Raw genomic sequence first — 15,713 nt, 5'->3', positions numbered from 1 at the left:
AAGTTTGATGTAGAAGTAGTGGGGTATGTCGTATGAGTGACAAATATTGTACTTCCTCCATTCAACTCCACTCTACCACTTTTCTTTTTCACGTTTGTCAACGCATGTTTTACGCGCTAAATATCATTAGCTATGTATTTGCAAAAATTATAAAAGTTGAATATTTTTAATGTACTCGTAAAGACGAATCAAATAAGATCTCACATGAATATATTTCCGCTTACGTATCGAGAGAAAATCGAAATTGAATACACAATTGTGAATAGTGTACAAAAGTGAAGTAGGTAGAGTGGAGTTGAATGGAGGAAGTAAATAAGTAATGGGGTAGGAGGACAAAATGGTCATTTGTCATTCTATTTTAGGAAATAGGTAGAGTGAAGTTGAATGGATGAAAAAGGAAATATGGTAGAGTGGAATTGAATGAGAAGTACTTCCTCCATTCAACTCCACTCTACCACTTTGCTTTTTCACGTTCGACAATGCGTGTTTTAGGCGGTAAATATTGTTAGCTACGTATTTGCAAAAATTATAAAAGTGATATTTTTAATGTACTCGTAAAGACGAATCAAACAAGATCTCGCATGAATATATTTTCACTTATGTGTTGGGAGAAAATCGAAATTGAATGTGCATTTGTGAATAGTGTAAAAAATAGAAATAGGTAGAGTGGAGTTGAAGTAATTTTTTTATGTGGGAATCTTTATGTTAAAAACATACGTTAAAAGTGACAGATTGAAGTGACTAAGTGATACAAGTGAGTGTGATGCAACTACACCAATTCTTACAAAGATGACTTGTAGCAAGCAGTTAACTTAACGAGGTAAAAATGTAAAATCATACTCCCTCCTATTCTATATAAACTTTCCTCTTTCCTTTTTCATCTATTCACAATACCTTCCCTATTTCCTTATTTAGTAAAGTTTTATACTTATTTTAATCACCTTACCCCACAATAATACCCCACCTCACCCACAAAAATACTTATTTTAATCAACTTACCCCACAATAATACTTATTTTAATCACCTCACCCACAATAATACCCCCACAATACCTTCCCTCTCTCCAATTACCAAACCCCACTACAATATTTTACCTTATTTTAATTCCTCTCCTTAATTCTAGTGCCCCCCATGAATAGGGAGGTTTATCTAGAATAGGAGGGAGTATGTAATTTTTCAGTCAATTATACAAGTGTTACTTGGGACATACGGAGTATAACCTTTTGTGATGATGATATTGTTACTAAGTGGTACTCGATTTTTCGCAGTCCGGTGTACGATGGCGTTTCCGCTAGGGGAGGGTTTGGGAAAGGGTTCCATCACAAGGGTGTAATTGCGGCAAGCCTTCCCTTGTCATTTTGGCAAGAGGCCGCTCCAAGGACTTGAACCCGTTACCTCACGGTCACAAAGCAACACCTTAACCGGTGCGCCAAGACTCCTTTTCCCTAAGTGGTACTCGATTAAATGACAAAAAATGACAATTCATCAATTTAACTGATAATTTAAATAGACTCGACTCTATATAATCTTATTAGAATGTTAATCAATGAATGCTCACCATTATTCCTAAATAACTCGATAGCATCAACCTGACAATAACCAAACTCAAGATAACTCGACACAATCGAACCCGAACTCGACCTGATTGCCCTGTCAGGCTGTCACCTTCCATCCCTGACAGACCCGACCCGACAGAACCCGAGAATGTTGCAACGTGAAACATACCTTCCTGACACGACATGATATCCGTGACCTGAACCCGGACCAATTTTGACCGATTAAATTGATGACCTGACAATTATTAAGCTTGATATTGATCAAAATGAATAAAGTACTCCCTCCATACCACACCAATGGTAACATTGACTTTTTCACATTTGTCGATACACGTTTTGCAACGTGAATATATTTAGTTACACATTATTAAAAATTATAAAAATTTGATATTTTTATAGCATTAATGACGATAAATCAAACAAGATCTCACATGACTATATTTTGTCTTATAGATTAAAAATAATATCGAAGATTCCCTACGACCACGAATAGTGCCAAGATTCTCAATGTTACCATTGGTGTGGTATGGAGGGAGTATGATTTAATGTTTAGTTTGATATGTTTGACTTAACAATAGAGTAACTAAACCAAATAATAGTCAAAGACAATACTTAACTGTTAAAAATTTAAGTAATGCGATAAAATAACTCAACTCAATAATATCCCAACCCAAACCCCACCTAACCCGATAGATCATTTGACCCGAAATGACCAAGCTCAATTAGACCTGAAAGAATAGACTGACTCGATATGACGCGAACACGATATTACCCAACCCGACCTAAAACCGATTGCCACCTATACACCCTCCAATCCTCCATCCAATCCACAAGGATTAAAGATTGTAAACTGTAAAGTACTCCTAAAGTTAACCAACCGTATAGATGTTGGCTTTGACAATAGTACCAATACAAAGTTAGAAACCAAAGTCGTCGTCCCTTTTTTCCCCCAAAAAAACAAAAAGCTGTCTGTCACAAACACATACGGAGTACACAAACTCCACATTTCACACGTAATTTATTTTATTTTAATTTTAATTTAACAACCCAAATAAATACCATCACACCAACGACAAAAACAATCCCAAAAATCCCACTTTCTTACTATAAATCATGGGTGAAAACGACGCCGTATCGAACACCAAACCCCCACCACCACCGTCGTCAGGGCAGAATCAACGGCCGACACTTACCCTACCACCACGGTCAAGTATGGAAGCGTTATTTACCGGGTCGGGTTTCGGGTTGAGTCCCGGTCCGATGACTTTAGTGTCTAATTTCTTTAATGAGAATGACCCGGATTCCGATTTTCGGTCTTTTTCTCAGTTATTAGCTGGTGCTATGAACTCGCCTCGTCCCCCGCCGCCGCCTTTGCAAAATGATGGTGATCCGGTTCAACTCCGGTTTAGACAGAACCGGCCTGGTGATCTGGTTGTCGGTCAGGGTCAAGGGCAAGGGCAGCATGGGCAGGGGGTAGCTCAGGGTGGGCAGGGGCAGGTTGGGGTTTTTATGATACCAGCTGGTTTGTCGCCGGGCCCACTACTTGATTCACCTGGACTGTTCCCTGGTCAGGTGGGTGTTGGTTGGTTTGTCTTAATTTCAAGTTTCTGTGTGTATTTAATTATTTATGATTCATCTTGATTATTTATGTGGATATGTTGTCGATTACGATGGAATAAAGCAAAATGACTCACTGGTTACGATTTTGTTTTTAAATTGGAATTTTATATCCGTCATTTGATGTAGTTCTCGATTTAACTGTATACTTGGGTTATCTGGAATTTGGAAACAACCTCTACCCTATAGTTTGCGGGAGCTCTTGAGGCACTCGAGTAATGTTGTTATGATGGTGGTGTTATTACAGAAGTATATAATGAGCAAGAAGAAAAAGATGTGATTTTGGTTCATGTTCATGTAGTGCTTGATGGCATTTTGCTGGTTTAGATATAGTTTAGTTGGTTGGCTGAATTCGAGTTCTAGTATTTAAAAGTAGCTCTAGATCGTAGATGGACTTCTATACGATACAAAGACAATGTATTTTTCGTGGCAAATGAACTCGTTTTATGTTGGGAGCTTGGGGTAAACATTATTTTGGTGTCGAGGGAGCCACAAGTGCAATTTATGAGGTTAATTGGTTTTGAACCAGGTCATGAGTATCACCACTCATTGACTTTACGGGACATTAATGTTGAGACTAAATGGGGAAAGGTTCTATGATCCGTTTTTCCCCCTTCTTGTTTGGGAGGTTGCATTTGATCATAGACAATAACAATAGCATTTCATGGTTTAGACCTGTGAAAAAGACTCCAAATTTAATTGTCAGATGTACTTGTAGGGCCCATTTGGGATGTCGCACCAGCAGGCGTTAGCTCAAGTGACGGCACAGGCTGTGCAAGCTCAAGGTAATGTGCATATGCAAGCGGGTTTTCAATCTTCATTTCCAGGTTTTACTTCAGAGCCAGCAGTTCAGCAAAATATAATTTCTTCTGCACCTGAATCTAGAGATACGAAAGAGAATCAATTTTCTATTTCTGATCAGAGATCACAACCCTCTACGATTGTCGTTGATAAGCCTGCTGATGATGGTTTCAACTGGAGGAAATATGGACAAAAACAAGTGAAAGGAAGTGAATTTCCGCGTAGTTACTACAAATGTACACACGCTAGCTGTCCTGTCAAGAAAAAGGTGGAGCGCTCTCTTGATGGCCAGGTGACTGAGATTATATACAAGGGGCAACATAATCATGACCCGCCTCAAAAGCGCTCCAAAGATGGTTCTAATCCTAATAAGGACTTGGTAACTCAAGGGAGTGCTGAATTTGTTGGACATTCTCAAGCATTAAACGCGAGTAGCGCAAGTGAAAGCATGGCTTTCTCTTCTAGAAGGGATCAGGAATCTAGTTTAGCCACAGAGGATCATTTGTCTAGTGATGAGGAGGAAGTTGGAAATAATGGCACTAGAGAATCTGGAGGCTGTGAAGACGAACCTGATGCCAAGAGAAGGTACTTAATGTCATCTTCTTGAGCTTGATCTGTAAATCTTGTTATTATTATCTGATTTTTCTGTTGGATCTTTATTGTACAGGAACACGGAAGTTAGGGTGTCTGAGCAAGTTGTAGCTGCCTCTCACCGGACAGTATCAGAACCCAGAATTATTGTTCAAACTACTAGTGAAGTTGACCTACTTGATGATGGTTATAGATGGCGCAAGTATGGACAGAAAGTTGTCAAAGGAAATCCTTATCCACGGTTAGTTACTTCCCTTTAGTTATCTCCATGTTTACCTATATATCAAAATTAATTCTTACGTTGAATAAGAAACTTGTTTATAATTGTGGCTCCTTTAAAAAATTTATAGATTGTTATAGCTTGTATTGTTCATGTTAATGCTTGTGTCCTGAAATGCAAAACTATGATACATTTTTTCTTCTTTCTAATGGTTTCATTTTCTATTATCCCACATTCCCACCTATTAAATTCTGCTGATCTTAATCTGTAAATGCCGTAAGACCTGTCCTTCAGCCAGTGTGTAGATATGAGTAAGTCTCTATTAACCTATGGGTTCCTTGCCATACACTTCCTAAGTTTTCTGTTAGACACTATCAAACATTTATCCCATTGTTCGAAAATTACCTAATACACTACCTAATATGTACTTTCTCCATTCAACTCCACTCTACCTATTTCACTTTTGTACACTATTCACAATTGTGTATTCAATTTCGATTTTCTCTCGATACGTAAGTGGAAATATATTCATGTGGGATCTTGTTTTATTCGTCTTTACGAGTACATTAAAAATATCCAACTTTTATAATTTTTGAAAATACGTAGCTAATGATATTTAGCGCGTAAAACACGCGTTGGCAAACGTGAAAAAAGAAAGTGGTAGAGTGGAGTTGAATGGAGGAAGTATCAAGGTTGAGTTTAAAACTACCAAAAACCCTTTCTTGTCAAAATATCATTTTTATGTTCTTCATGAAAGAAGTCTTAACCTTTCGACTCATGTTTGCCTGGACGGGTTACTTCAATTTACCCTTTGCTACTGCACTTGCAGTGAAGCCTACACCAAAAGTTTTTAGGGTGAGCTAATTGGCAATCTGAGGCATTGCCTATTTTACTGGTTTAGCTTTAGTGGCATAACTTCCAATAGGGCTTTGTAGCAGCAGATTATGCAAGGTAAATGAAATTTGCACCAGCCTCAGCAAATCGTAATTTGGTCTTTGCCTATCCCTGTTACGTATTCGTGTTGGTACTAAGTATTCATGTAAATCATATCATGACAAGTTGAAGTGTGATGTACTGGGCAGTGGGCACTCTAAAAGTATGAATCATGTGTCTGCATTATGTCATTGTATGAGGTACTACGAATCTGGCAGCTCTGATATTATGGGCTACAGGTGTTATACATCAGTATCGTGCTCTGGTACTCCGACTCTCCGACATGGTGTCGTGTCTGACACGTGCCGGAGTGTCGGACACGGCTATTTTGGGGGAATTTTCCTATTTTGTGGTCTAAATTGAAGTGTCGAAGTGTCGTGTCGTATCAGACACCGACACGCGTCTGACACGCGATACGGCAGTTAAGTGAAGTGTCGGAGTAACATGGTATCGTGTTTGGGATGGGATGGGATGGAATCTGGATGATGGTAATGTGTGGTAATGTCTTTTACTGATCAGATTGTTGCTGTTGGGGTAATTATCTCAAATCCATTAATCTTTGATCGAGCTATTGCCTTCGAAGAGTTTTAGGTTCTAGCTTACACTTCTGCTCTGGGATTGGTGAGTGGTAACCACAGCGGATAAAGAGGGAAGGGGGTATCCCGCCCCCTAGAATGATAACTATTACAAATAGATACTGCACTTACTAACCAGTTAATCCATGTGACACTGTGGCAAGAACCATGGCTAACTCATCAATGGAAAGGAGCAGACGCGATGGGCTCATGACCTTTTCGCTCAATTTCTTGGATTTTTGTTAAATCTAACACTCCTACACCTATGTTGTTTTTGCCATTGAATCAATTAAAGCATATGGTTTTGTGGCAAAGCGAGAAAACAGTTACCATTCGTAATTGGATTGTCTTGGGTAGTTGAATTCAAGCCTTAACGGAGTCAAATCCTTGCAGTTTTCTTTAGATCTTTTACCATTTTTCCTGACTTTCTACCCTACAACTTTGAAAATTGGCATCTTACCCCCTAAGCCAAAATTGCCGGTTTCGCTACAGGAGGACCATGTCATATATATTACAGTGTGGTTGCTTTACTATGTTCTTAACCAAAATGTCACAGGAAGACTATGTCATTCCGAGGACAATTTGAGAAGTCTAACATTAACTTCTCATTCCCGATTGGTTATATCAGCCACTTCAGTTGTCCACATGTCCTTTCCCCCTTGCTGGAACTTACACTTATAATGCTTTGCCTGTATTGAGTATCAAAGCCTTTGACTGTTTGCGGTAGTATTTATTGTTGTGCTTGCAGTGGCATTCTTTTAGTGCTCTTTTGTGGAAACTTATTATGCGTGGTATGTGTCACCGTTGTTGGAAATTGGATAGTGACTTGGAATCTATATGAGGATTCAAGTGATAAACAGTGCTTCTAGTTTAGTATTCAAGTGACAACCAGTTCTTCTAGATTGCTACATTTAGTAGTGTCGGAAACGGCCTTATGATTAGTCATAAAATCAAGAATGGCAGAGCAAAAAAAACTTCAGGCCAATTCAGATGATCTAATTTAAGTACTATTTTTGACTATCAGGGGTTTAAAGGAATATGTATTATGTAGATAAATTACTGTTTGACCCCAGAAGAAGCCTTTTAAGATATTCAGTAATGCTGTTAACCCGTTTTAAACTTGGTTGGCAACTTGGCATATAGGTTATGCAATTGTAGTGACTTGGTTAATTCAATGTCTCCCGTATTCATCAAATTTGGAGACTAATTTAGTGCTTGGCAATCTCCTTGCAATTTAATACTACCGTCAACCCAAATTTATTTTCCCCATATGACTTTAGTGATCAGCTGACGTTAACTTTGACCATTAATTTCAGCAGCTATATGTGAAGATGCAATGTAAAATTTGTCATGATTGATATATTAATTACCTTCATTTTTAAAGTTTAGGGCTGTGATGGTAGAACTGTTCCTGCTGCCAGGCTACTTTTGTATTTGGTGATTTTTCGTTGATTGTCAGTGATGTTTAGAAAACGTTGCAAGCTATTTGGAATCATACTGTTAATTTGTCAATGTATTTGGAATTAATGTGGTTGTAGTGTAGGCTAAGATTCATGGAAGACAAGTGTTTCCGGAGTATTTAGTGTAGGCTAAGATTCAGGGAAAAACAAGTGTTTCTGACTTCTTCTGATTACTTGAGGGCTGTTACCAGTTTAATTTTAGGACCTTATCTGAATTTTATTATTTGTGTGAAAGTTGAGGTTTTGACCAATTCGTTACATGTCCCCTTGTACATGAAGCCGATAAAGGCGATGCTACAAGCCTACAATAGTCATGTTGGTTAAAATTCCTACTTTTGCTTGAATATTTAACAAGACTAGTAAACTTGCAGTAATGCTGATAAACTGAGTGTCCCATCAAGGGAATATACTTTTAGCTTAATCCTAGGAACCGATTGCTGTTGTATAGAAATGTTCAGCCAACCTTTGTCTAGGGGAATCCGACAGGGCAGAAGGTGATTGTTTGGGCATCATATAACCCTGAATAAATTAAATCTGCACGTAAAGTACACCTGCAGTAACTTTCTGCAATGTTCTTAATCTATTAGTGAATGTTGCTGGATAGGGTGTCTGTGTCTGGATTTCTGTAAACTCTGCCAACAGCTAGAAATATCCTGGCCTTTAGGGGACACAAGCTCTATGTGCTACGGTCGTACATATGAGATCATTCCATTAACTTTGTTATAAAACGAAGAACACACAAGGATTTGGGTTGGCTTCATATATGAGACCGGATCGTATAATACTCACACTGCAGTTAAAGGAAGGGTAAGCACGATTTGGACAAGGCTAGTTTTGACCAGTAATTTCCGTTTTGTTTTTTCTTTAAGCTCCTATTAAATTTGAGCGAGGGGTTGTACATGTTTCCAACATGATAGTTGAGGATGGGCCATGGGATGTTATATGGCAACCCTTACCAATTAGATACTCTTTAGAAGTGTCTGCAGTGGCATCCTCATCTTAGGATAGAGTTCTTGATTCTGAAAAGTTGAGCCACGCCAAGCGTCATACTTGGATATGTACTTCTGTCCAGCACTCATACCCGAGGAGCTAGTTTCAGTAACGGAGGTTGACACTTGTCTAAATTTTTTGCAGGAGCTATTATAAATGTACATTTGCAGGATGCAATGTCCGCAAGCATGTAGAGCGTGCAGCCACAGACCCTAAAGCAGTTGTGACGACTTACGAAGGAAAGCATAATCATGATGTACCGGCCGCTAGAACGAGTAGCCATAATACAGCAAACAACAGCGCAGCGTTGACGAGACCTTACAGCTCAGCAGGCAGTAGCGCGGCCTCTGTCGGGAACACAGACTTCACCAATAACAACCAACAGCCTGTTGCTCTTTTACGTTTAAAAGAAGAAAGAACTGCATAGGCAAATCAGGTCGGAAGAAATCTTTTGAGTCAGAATACAGGAATTGGGCTTGAATCGCGTCTTCGCCCATGGACCTTAGCTATACACAACTAAGAAAGAGTCGCGAATACAGGAAACAAAGGACATGCTTAGCTTTCAAAATCTCGGGAAGTCGGAACAGTTTGAATCTCAGGGTTGTTTTGTACTTTTACTCCATTTAACAGTCCCTGATGTTGTATGTACACTAGCATAGTAAAGCTTACTGTTTTTGACATGTATTCTTTTGTATATGCCATAAAAAATATATATATTTGTTGTAACAATCTTCATTCCTTCAGAAGCAAAAATTTGGATTTGAATACCAATTTCGCTTTTGTTTCATTGCCCTCGGCCAGTGGTCATCTGGTTTTCGTTATCAGTTAGTGCCTGAAGTTTTCGTGATATTTCACTGTGTTTGCTTTTTCTTGTGACAGTTTTAGGCAAGGTGCAAGTATCGGTTTCAATCTTGATTTTAGAGGAGTCACGGTGGTTGGATCCCCGTTGTGCCCTAAATTAAGTCAGTACTCGGTACTGCCTTAACATATGGTTCTAGACCTGTCAAAAGCCGACCCAGGCTGAAAAACTGACTGAAACCCGCCCGAGAATAAGTCATTTAGATTTAGTCCCCGATAACGAAACACGGAAAATGACACACTCAGTAACTAAGGATCTGTATAGATTGATAGGAATGCTATGAACATTAATGTTGATTCCCCTAGGAAGGATGTTAGGATAAGGAATAGATTTCCTTCTCTTTTAGACCTTCTCTTTGGCTAAAAAACATTGAAGAATACAGATAATCTATACAAATTACAAACAATGTGTTAACTGTCTTCAGGTTGCTGTGAATTTCGGATGTCGCAAGCTCTTTCGTTGTTAATCATCGTTTATCGCCATCAATGTGGGTATTTGACCGTGATTTACAAAGTCGAGTTTGTTTAATCTCATGCAACATAAGACTTTCTCAGGAAGTTCCTCTTGCTTTTGAGCCTACACACCAAAAAAATCAGTGGAGACTGTGGTTAGTGCCAAAACCAAAACTGTAATAACTCAGGTAGGGTTTATGTACAGGTAAGTTCGGGTTCTGGGTCGGATTTGTAATTACAGGTCTGGTCATTTGTACAATTGTACCTGAATAGTTAATCCTAGATCGAGAATTCCTAATTGTAAGCGTTCCCGGAGTGAATCCAAAGCCTTTCTTGAAACGTAACTGAACCGGTGTACATCTATGTCTATTTCGAAGTAATCAGGTCCCTGCACGAAACAACAACACTAGAGTGAGCAGAACTGTCTCAAAGTTACGGTCTGCAAAAGGCTGACAGTAGCATTCTACACATTTGTACAGCCAGTAAGAGGAGTTATCAATTCTCGAACCTTGAAGAAATCATGTTGAGGACGCGTTAGCACTGGTTTATCCTTATACGCATTCAGTAGTCTCTTTTCACCAGCGCTCAACTGCATATCTTCGGGATTTACGACTCCAGCTAATATTTTAAGCCTCTCTCTAAAAGAAACAGTTGATTCTTTGCTGCTGAACCCTCCTTTAACCTTTTCGCTTTCATTTTCCACCAGTCTCTGTGTCATTAATTAGGGAAGTTCCGTAAGGCCTATACTAACTTCACGAGGTAATAAAAATAAATTGAACACGCGTACCTTGATGCTGTCAGTAAATTCTGATGGAACCTCGTCAATATCCTCTGATAGCTTGAAGTACAATACAAGGCTTACGCCTTCACCGTCACAGTTACCAAGGAATAAGGAAGGCGCGTATGCAGGCATCTGCAAAGCGACCCAAATGAATAGAATGTCATAGTTTCAGAATCTCGGAACAGATTTTGGATCATACAGAGATTGAAAACAAAAGGACAAACCTGAATGTTAACAATCAGCAGTGACGGCAATATTCCGTTCCCTTGAACAGTGGGAAGCTCAAGATGTTGAGCAATGTGATCAATCTTCTGAGAGCAAGAGAACAGATCAACGCCAATCGGTGTATAAGGACAGTAACCCGGTGCTGAATTTTTTTGTTTATCTCTGCACGTCGAAATTTATCAAACACAGTTAAGTTCAGTCTTCAAATCAGTCTATAGGAAACATTGATGCTAACTGATTAGAATAAACCAGGCAATACAGATTACAGACCCCACCTGCATTTATCCGATCTGACCAGTCCTGTACCCGTAAAAATGTACCCGAATATAACCGGACTGAAATTTTATCGCGCAAACTGACTGTGTGGTAATATCCCTAAATGACCTGGCAGGCTACCTGATCCCGCGAACTGACAGTCTGGTAATATCCCTAAATGACCTGGCAGACTACCTGATCCCAAAATGACCCGACCAAAACACCAGATTACCCGAAATGACATTTACTGATGTATGTACCTGATTTGACCAGACCCGAATGACCCACCTGTTTGATGTATAAATGCAAAGAAGTTGCAGGAACAATGAAATGAGATATTTCAGAAGATAAAACTAGCAACTTACTTAAAGTAATTCTCGCCACGGACTCTAAACATAGAAGGTGAAATGGCAGCCCAAGAACCTGCAGGCGCTACCTTCTCGTCAGTAGCACATGGAACTGTAAGCCCTGCTTCCGGGCGTATCATTTGTGAACCTTCCCATAGGTTTGACATGTTGAGTAGTTTACCATCTAGCACATATTGCCACATACATCAATATATCAGCTTACAGTAATTAATAATGTTGCGAACCAAAAAAAATCGATTTAGATGTCTTGTATGTCCGAACCTCCAAACACGCTACTGAAGTCATCATCAGACTCGGATTCTAAAATGCTCACTGAGTCGAACCATTCTTCCTGATATATGCCTGTAGCAATATAAACGATTTCAGTTCAAAAGTAACACCATGTCATTATCAGGATTAGACCTGTACTCGGGCCGGGCTGGGCTCTCCTGGTCAGGCGCGGGCCAGGCCAGGGTGGAAGGGTGGGTTTGGCCGGGTCGGGTCGGGATATGCCTTACCCGGGCAAGGCCCGAGGTAGGTCAAGGGCGGGGCGGGCTAGCGGGCCTTACCAATTTTTTATTTTTTATTTTTGCTAAAATGACGGGCTAAGGGTGGGCCGTGCTGGAATTTTAGGGCCAGGTTGAATAAAATAACGGGGCGAGTCAGCCCGTGCTGATGGGCGAATCTAAACAGGGTTAACAAGCAGATGCCAACTAGCTTAGTTGGTAAAAGATAGGAGACGTGAAGGGGAAGATGTGAATACCATTTTCGTCGACATGATTCCAGTGAACCTGAGTAAGAAGAAACGATTTGTTGGCAACTTCGGATCTTCTGCAAGTAGTAGTGCCTCCGTTTTCAAAATCAATTTGAAGAAACTCGGTCACCGAAATTCGGCTTCCAACATCACTAAGCCTTTTAATTGGGGAATCACACATTGGTGGCATCATTTTTCCATGCCCTTTTCTTGACCTAAAGATATACTTCTTCCGATGTGGAACAACTCTCGAGGATTGGGAAGTCGAAACACAGCCACCCATTCTTAACCTCCTTAAGACCTCGGAAGAAACTTAGTACCTACACAAGCAAAAAAGTATTTCTGTTGATCTCATACGTGAAACCGTCTCATATGCAGGAAAATATTTGAAGGCTCAAACTAAAGGACTGTCTACAGTCTACACAGCTAAATAACATTAAACCCACGATATTAAATCTGAGTCGTGACACTGCATCACTACTCCCATGCATAAAACAAAGCTTAACAGTTCAGAAATTCAGTTCTTTACCTCTTCACAAATGTTTCATTTGAACTAATAAAATGCAAAATTAAAACACCATTTTTATAAATAAAAAACTTTTGTCTGCCTTTATGATTTCTTGAAGACATTATTGCCAATATTAAATAATTTATTTTGAAGAAAATTAGTGGAAAACTAATCATCATTACAAACATCATCATAAATAGCAGTGTCTTTGCACGTACACTAGGGATAATACATCATACATGCATATAAAGGATCGTTTTATATTGTAACTCTGTGAGACGGTCTTATTCTATAGTTTGTGATCGAATAAAAATTGATCATGAGATTCAGCTTACCTCAAGAAAACCAGTGACAGTTCACTTTTCGTAATCCCTATAAAATATATGAAATTTATGCAATTAGTAAACTGTATATAACCATGTTGATGCACCCAATAATATAATTAAATTATAAAAAAAGTAATAAATCAACCCTAGTAAGATTTCGAGAAAATTACAATCAATTTTTATACAAATGCATGAAACTATTTTATCTAATTTGAGTACATAATATATATATATATAATTCACAAGAAATCAAAATAGTTTTTAAAATCTGTTTTGATCATGATTTTTATTTGTATTAAGCTTTAGACTCTATTTTAGGATTATAATTAGCTTATAATATCAAGTATGATACTACCATAGTACCATACACGATCTACCTAAAAAATCGTATCTAACTCGGGTCCATAATAATAAATGTAACACACAAAAATTGGTTGCTTAATTGTAAGCTAATGAATGAGTTATAAGTTTGTGACTTCTCACAACTGGTTAAAATAATGTTAAACGGGGAGGTGGCTATGAGATGTCACAACTCGCAAGCCACTTTTGCGTCACAAGCAAGAATAGCTGATATACGAAATAGGAGTAGTATTTATTGGGTGTTTAAGTACTCTATCTAGTAATTGGGTATGCACAAAAAAGAGGCTTATTTTTTTTGCTATTAAAGCATGGGAAATAATGGGAAATTATAGAAGAAAGATTGAGAATCATATTTATGATATGAAGATCACTATTTAATTGTACTGTTGTTATTGGAAAGTGAAAGGTACCATGCACATAACAATTAATGTGTCCCTTTCAAAACAAGTTTAAAGAACACAAAGAATGTCATAAAGTACTTAAAATTTCAAAGACAAAAAAGTCATGGATCCTTTATCCTACAAATGACCAACCATTAGAAATCTAAACAATTTTTTTAATACTAATTAGGAGTATCATTTGAAATTATTGTTTAAGTCATTATCGTAAAACAAATTTAACTTTATAAGATGGCTAATAGAGTCATTCGTGATGCGATAATTGATGAAGTATATATACAATAATATATATTATTATATCAATGACCAAATAAGGTCTATGACATAAAGTATAAATTTAATCTTCTTAAATAATGGTGTATCATAGTAATCCCTTGGCCCATTTTGATATATTTCATAATATATGAGAAAATTTGAGAATAAAACTAATACTCACAAATTTTGTCTAAACAAGATATTATTTAATAAATTTCCTCTCGGAAAATATAACTGTGTAAGAAAGGATTATATAAAAGAGGGAATAGATGATACTTTGAATTTCAAACATTTTCTTACTCTTAAGTCATGAAATAATATAATAAAAAAATATAAATATAATGGTAACGCTAACCTGCAATCAGAAGAAAGAGAAGCAATGAATTCCGGAAGAAAACGTGATGGTTTGGGTGGCGAAAGTTCAAAATGCCCTCCCAAAATCACCAACGCCGGAATTCAAAATGCTCTCTCCTCCTCTCTCTTTTTGACTTCCTTCTTTTTAATCTGTTTAACCCTCACAATAACAAATCAACAAACTTTTTATTTTTTTTGTTTTTATTGTTCACTAAATAAAATAAAATTATTATAGAGGGAACAAAAACAGAAAAGGAAGCCAACAAAAATAGAGAGCAAAGAAATTTGTGTAAATGGGGAGGGAAGAATTGAAATAAAAATGATGAAAAATTTGTAATCAGTCTATGCGTTTTCTTCGGCTCTCCTTCTTTTTTGCCCATCTATTTTCTCCTAGCCTTTTATACCTTGTTTTTTCCTTGCCTCTCTAATTTATTACCGTCCCATAATATAGTGATACAAGAATACTATTTCTTTTAAAGAATGCTTCAATTAATAGAAATTGTCAATTCTGTGTTCTAAATAAGGTTTTCTCAATCTTAGGTTTATACTATTTTGATAAACTAGTATTGGTGCCCGGCTTCGCCCGGGCTACCTCTACTTACCATTTAATTTTTTTTTTTCATTAAATAAAATTACTTAAAGTTGCATAACCCATAAATTCATCATTAAGATATTTTTATAACAAATCCTAAAATTACGATGTACTCCCTCCGTCCCGATCATTTGTTGTCCTTTTCTATTTTTGGGTGTCTCAGTCATTTGTTGTCCTTTCTATTTTAGGAATGCATTTGATGAACAATTTGCTCATTCACACTCAATTTGATCCACATGTCATTTAGTAATTGGCTCTCTCCTCTTTTCTTGGTCTTTGTGCCAAAACAAAAGGACAACAAATGACCGGGACGGAGGGAGTAATAAATTTTGAGACAAATTCACTACTCCCGCTATTAATATTTTACTCTTATTAATGAAACAATAGTAATAACATTTCACCACTGCCCGTAATGAAACAATAGTAATAACATTTCACTACTTACCCGTAATCATTGTTACTTTCACTACTCCCGCTGTAATTATTGTTACTGTCACTATTGC

The 15,713-nt window shown here is 37.8% G+C and overlaps 2 protein-coding genes across 4 annotated transcripts; one reads left to right on the top strand and one right to left on the bottom strand.

Moving 5' to 3' along the window:
- Positions 1-2,486: 2,486 nt before the first annotated feature.
- LOC141598769 (putative WRKY transcription factor 4) lies at positions 2,487-9,515 on the top strand. 2 transcript variants are annotated; one of them, XR_012523626.1, is made up of 7 exons: positions 2,487-3,129; positions 3,893-4,560; positions 4,643-5,210; positions 5,472-6,933; positions 6,994-7,807; positions 7,871-8,785; positions 8,844-9,515. XR_012523626.1 is itself a non-coding variant. In XM_074418531.1 (4 exons), exons 1-4 carry the CDS (start codon positions 2,671-2,673, stop codon positions 9,169-9,171), a joined length of 1,575 nt encoding a protein of 524 aa, XP_074274632.1. In that variant the 5' UTR covers positions 2,487-2,670; the 3' UTR covers positions 9,172-9,515. The 2 variants fall into 2 exon arrangements, 1 of the variants encoding a protein (XP_074274632.1); XM_074418531.1 differs by lacking the exons at positions 5,472-6,933; positions 6,994-7,807; positions 7,871-8,785 and having other exon boundaries at positions 4,643-4,807; positions 8,889-9,515.
- Positions 9,516-9,850: 335 nt separating this feature from the next.
- LOC141598771 (protein ENHANCED DISEASE RESISTANCE 2-like) lies at positions 9,851-14,921 on the bottom strand. Of its 2 annotated transcripts, XM_074418533.1 has the most exons (10): positions 14,620-14,921; positions 13,261-13,297; positions 12,427-12,737; positions 11,946-12,026; positions 11,682-11,847; positions 11,061-11,223; positions 10,843-10,968; positions 10,564-10,764; positions 10,321-10,443; positions 9,851-10,179 (listed from the first exon to the last, which is right to left on the bottom strand). In XM_074418533.1, the coding sequence occupies exons 3-10, from the start codon at positions 12,698-12,700 to the stop codon at positions 10,066-10,068; spliced, it is 1,248 nt and encodes a 415-aa protein (XP_074274634.1). In that variant the 5' UTR covers positions 12,701-12,737; positions 13,261-13,297; positions 14,620-14,921; the 3' UTR covers positions 9,851-10,065. The 2 variants fall into 2 exon arrangements, with proteins under 2 accessions (XP_074274634.1, XP_074274635.1); XM_074418534.1 differs by lacking the exon at positions 13,261-13,297 and having other exon boundaries at positions 12,427-12,759; positions 14,614-14,921.
- Positions 14,922-15,713: the final 792 nt, after the last annotated feature.

The sequence above is a fragment of the Silene latifolia genome, chromosome 9 (assembly GCF_048544455.1).
Source record: "Silene latifolia isolate original U9 population chromosome 9, ASM4854445v1, whole genome shotgun sequence".
Lineage (NCBI taxonomy): Eukaryota > Viridiplantae > Streptophyta > Magnoliopsida > Caryophyllales > Caryophyllaceae > Silene > Silene latifolia.
The sequence above is the reverse complement of the archived record's forward strand: the minus strand, read 5'-3'. Positions and strand labels throughout refer to the sequence as shown.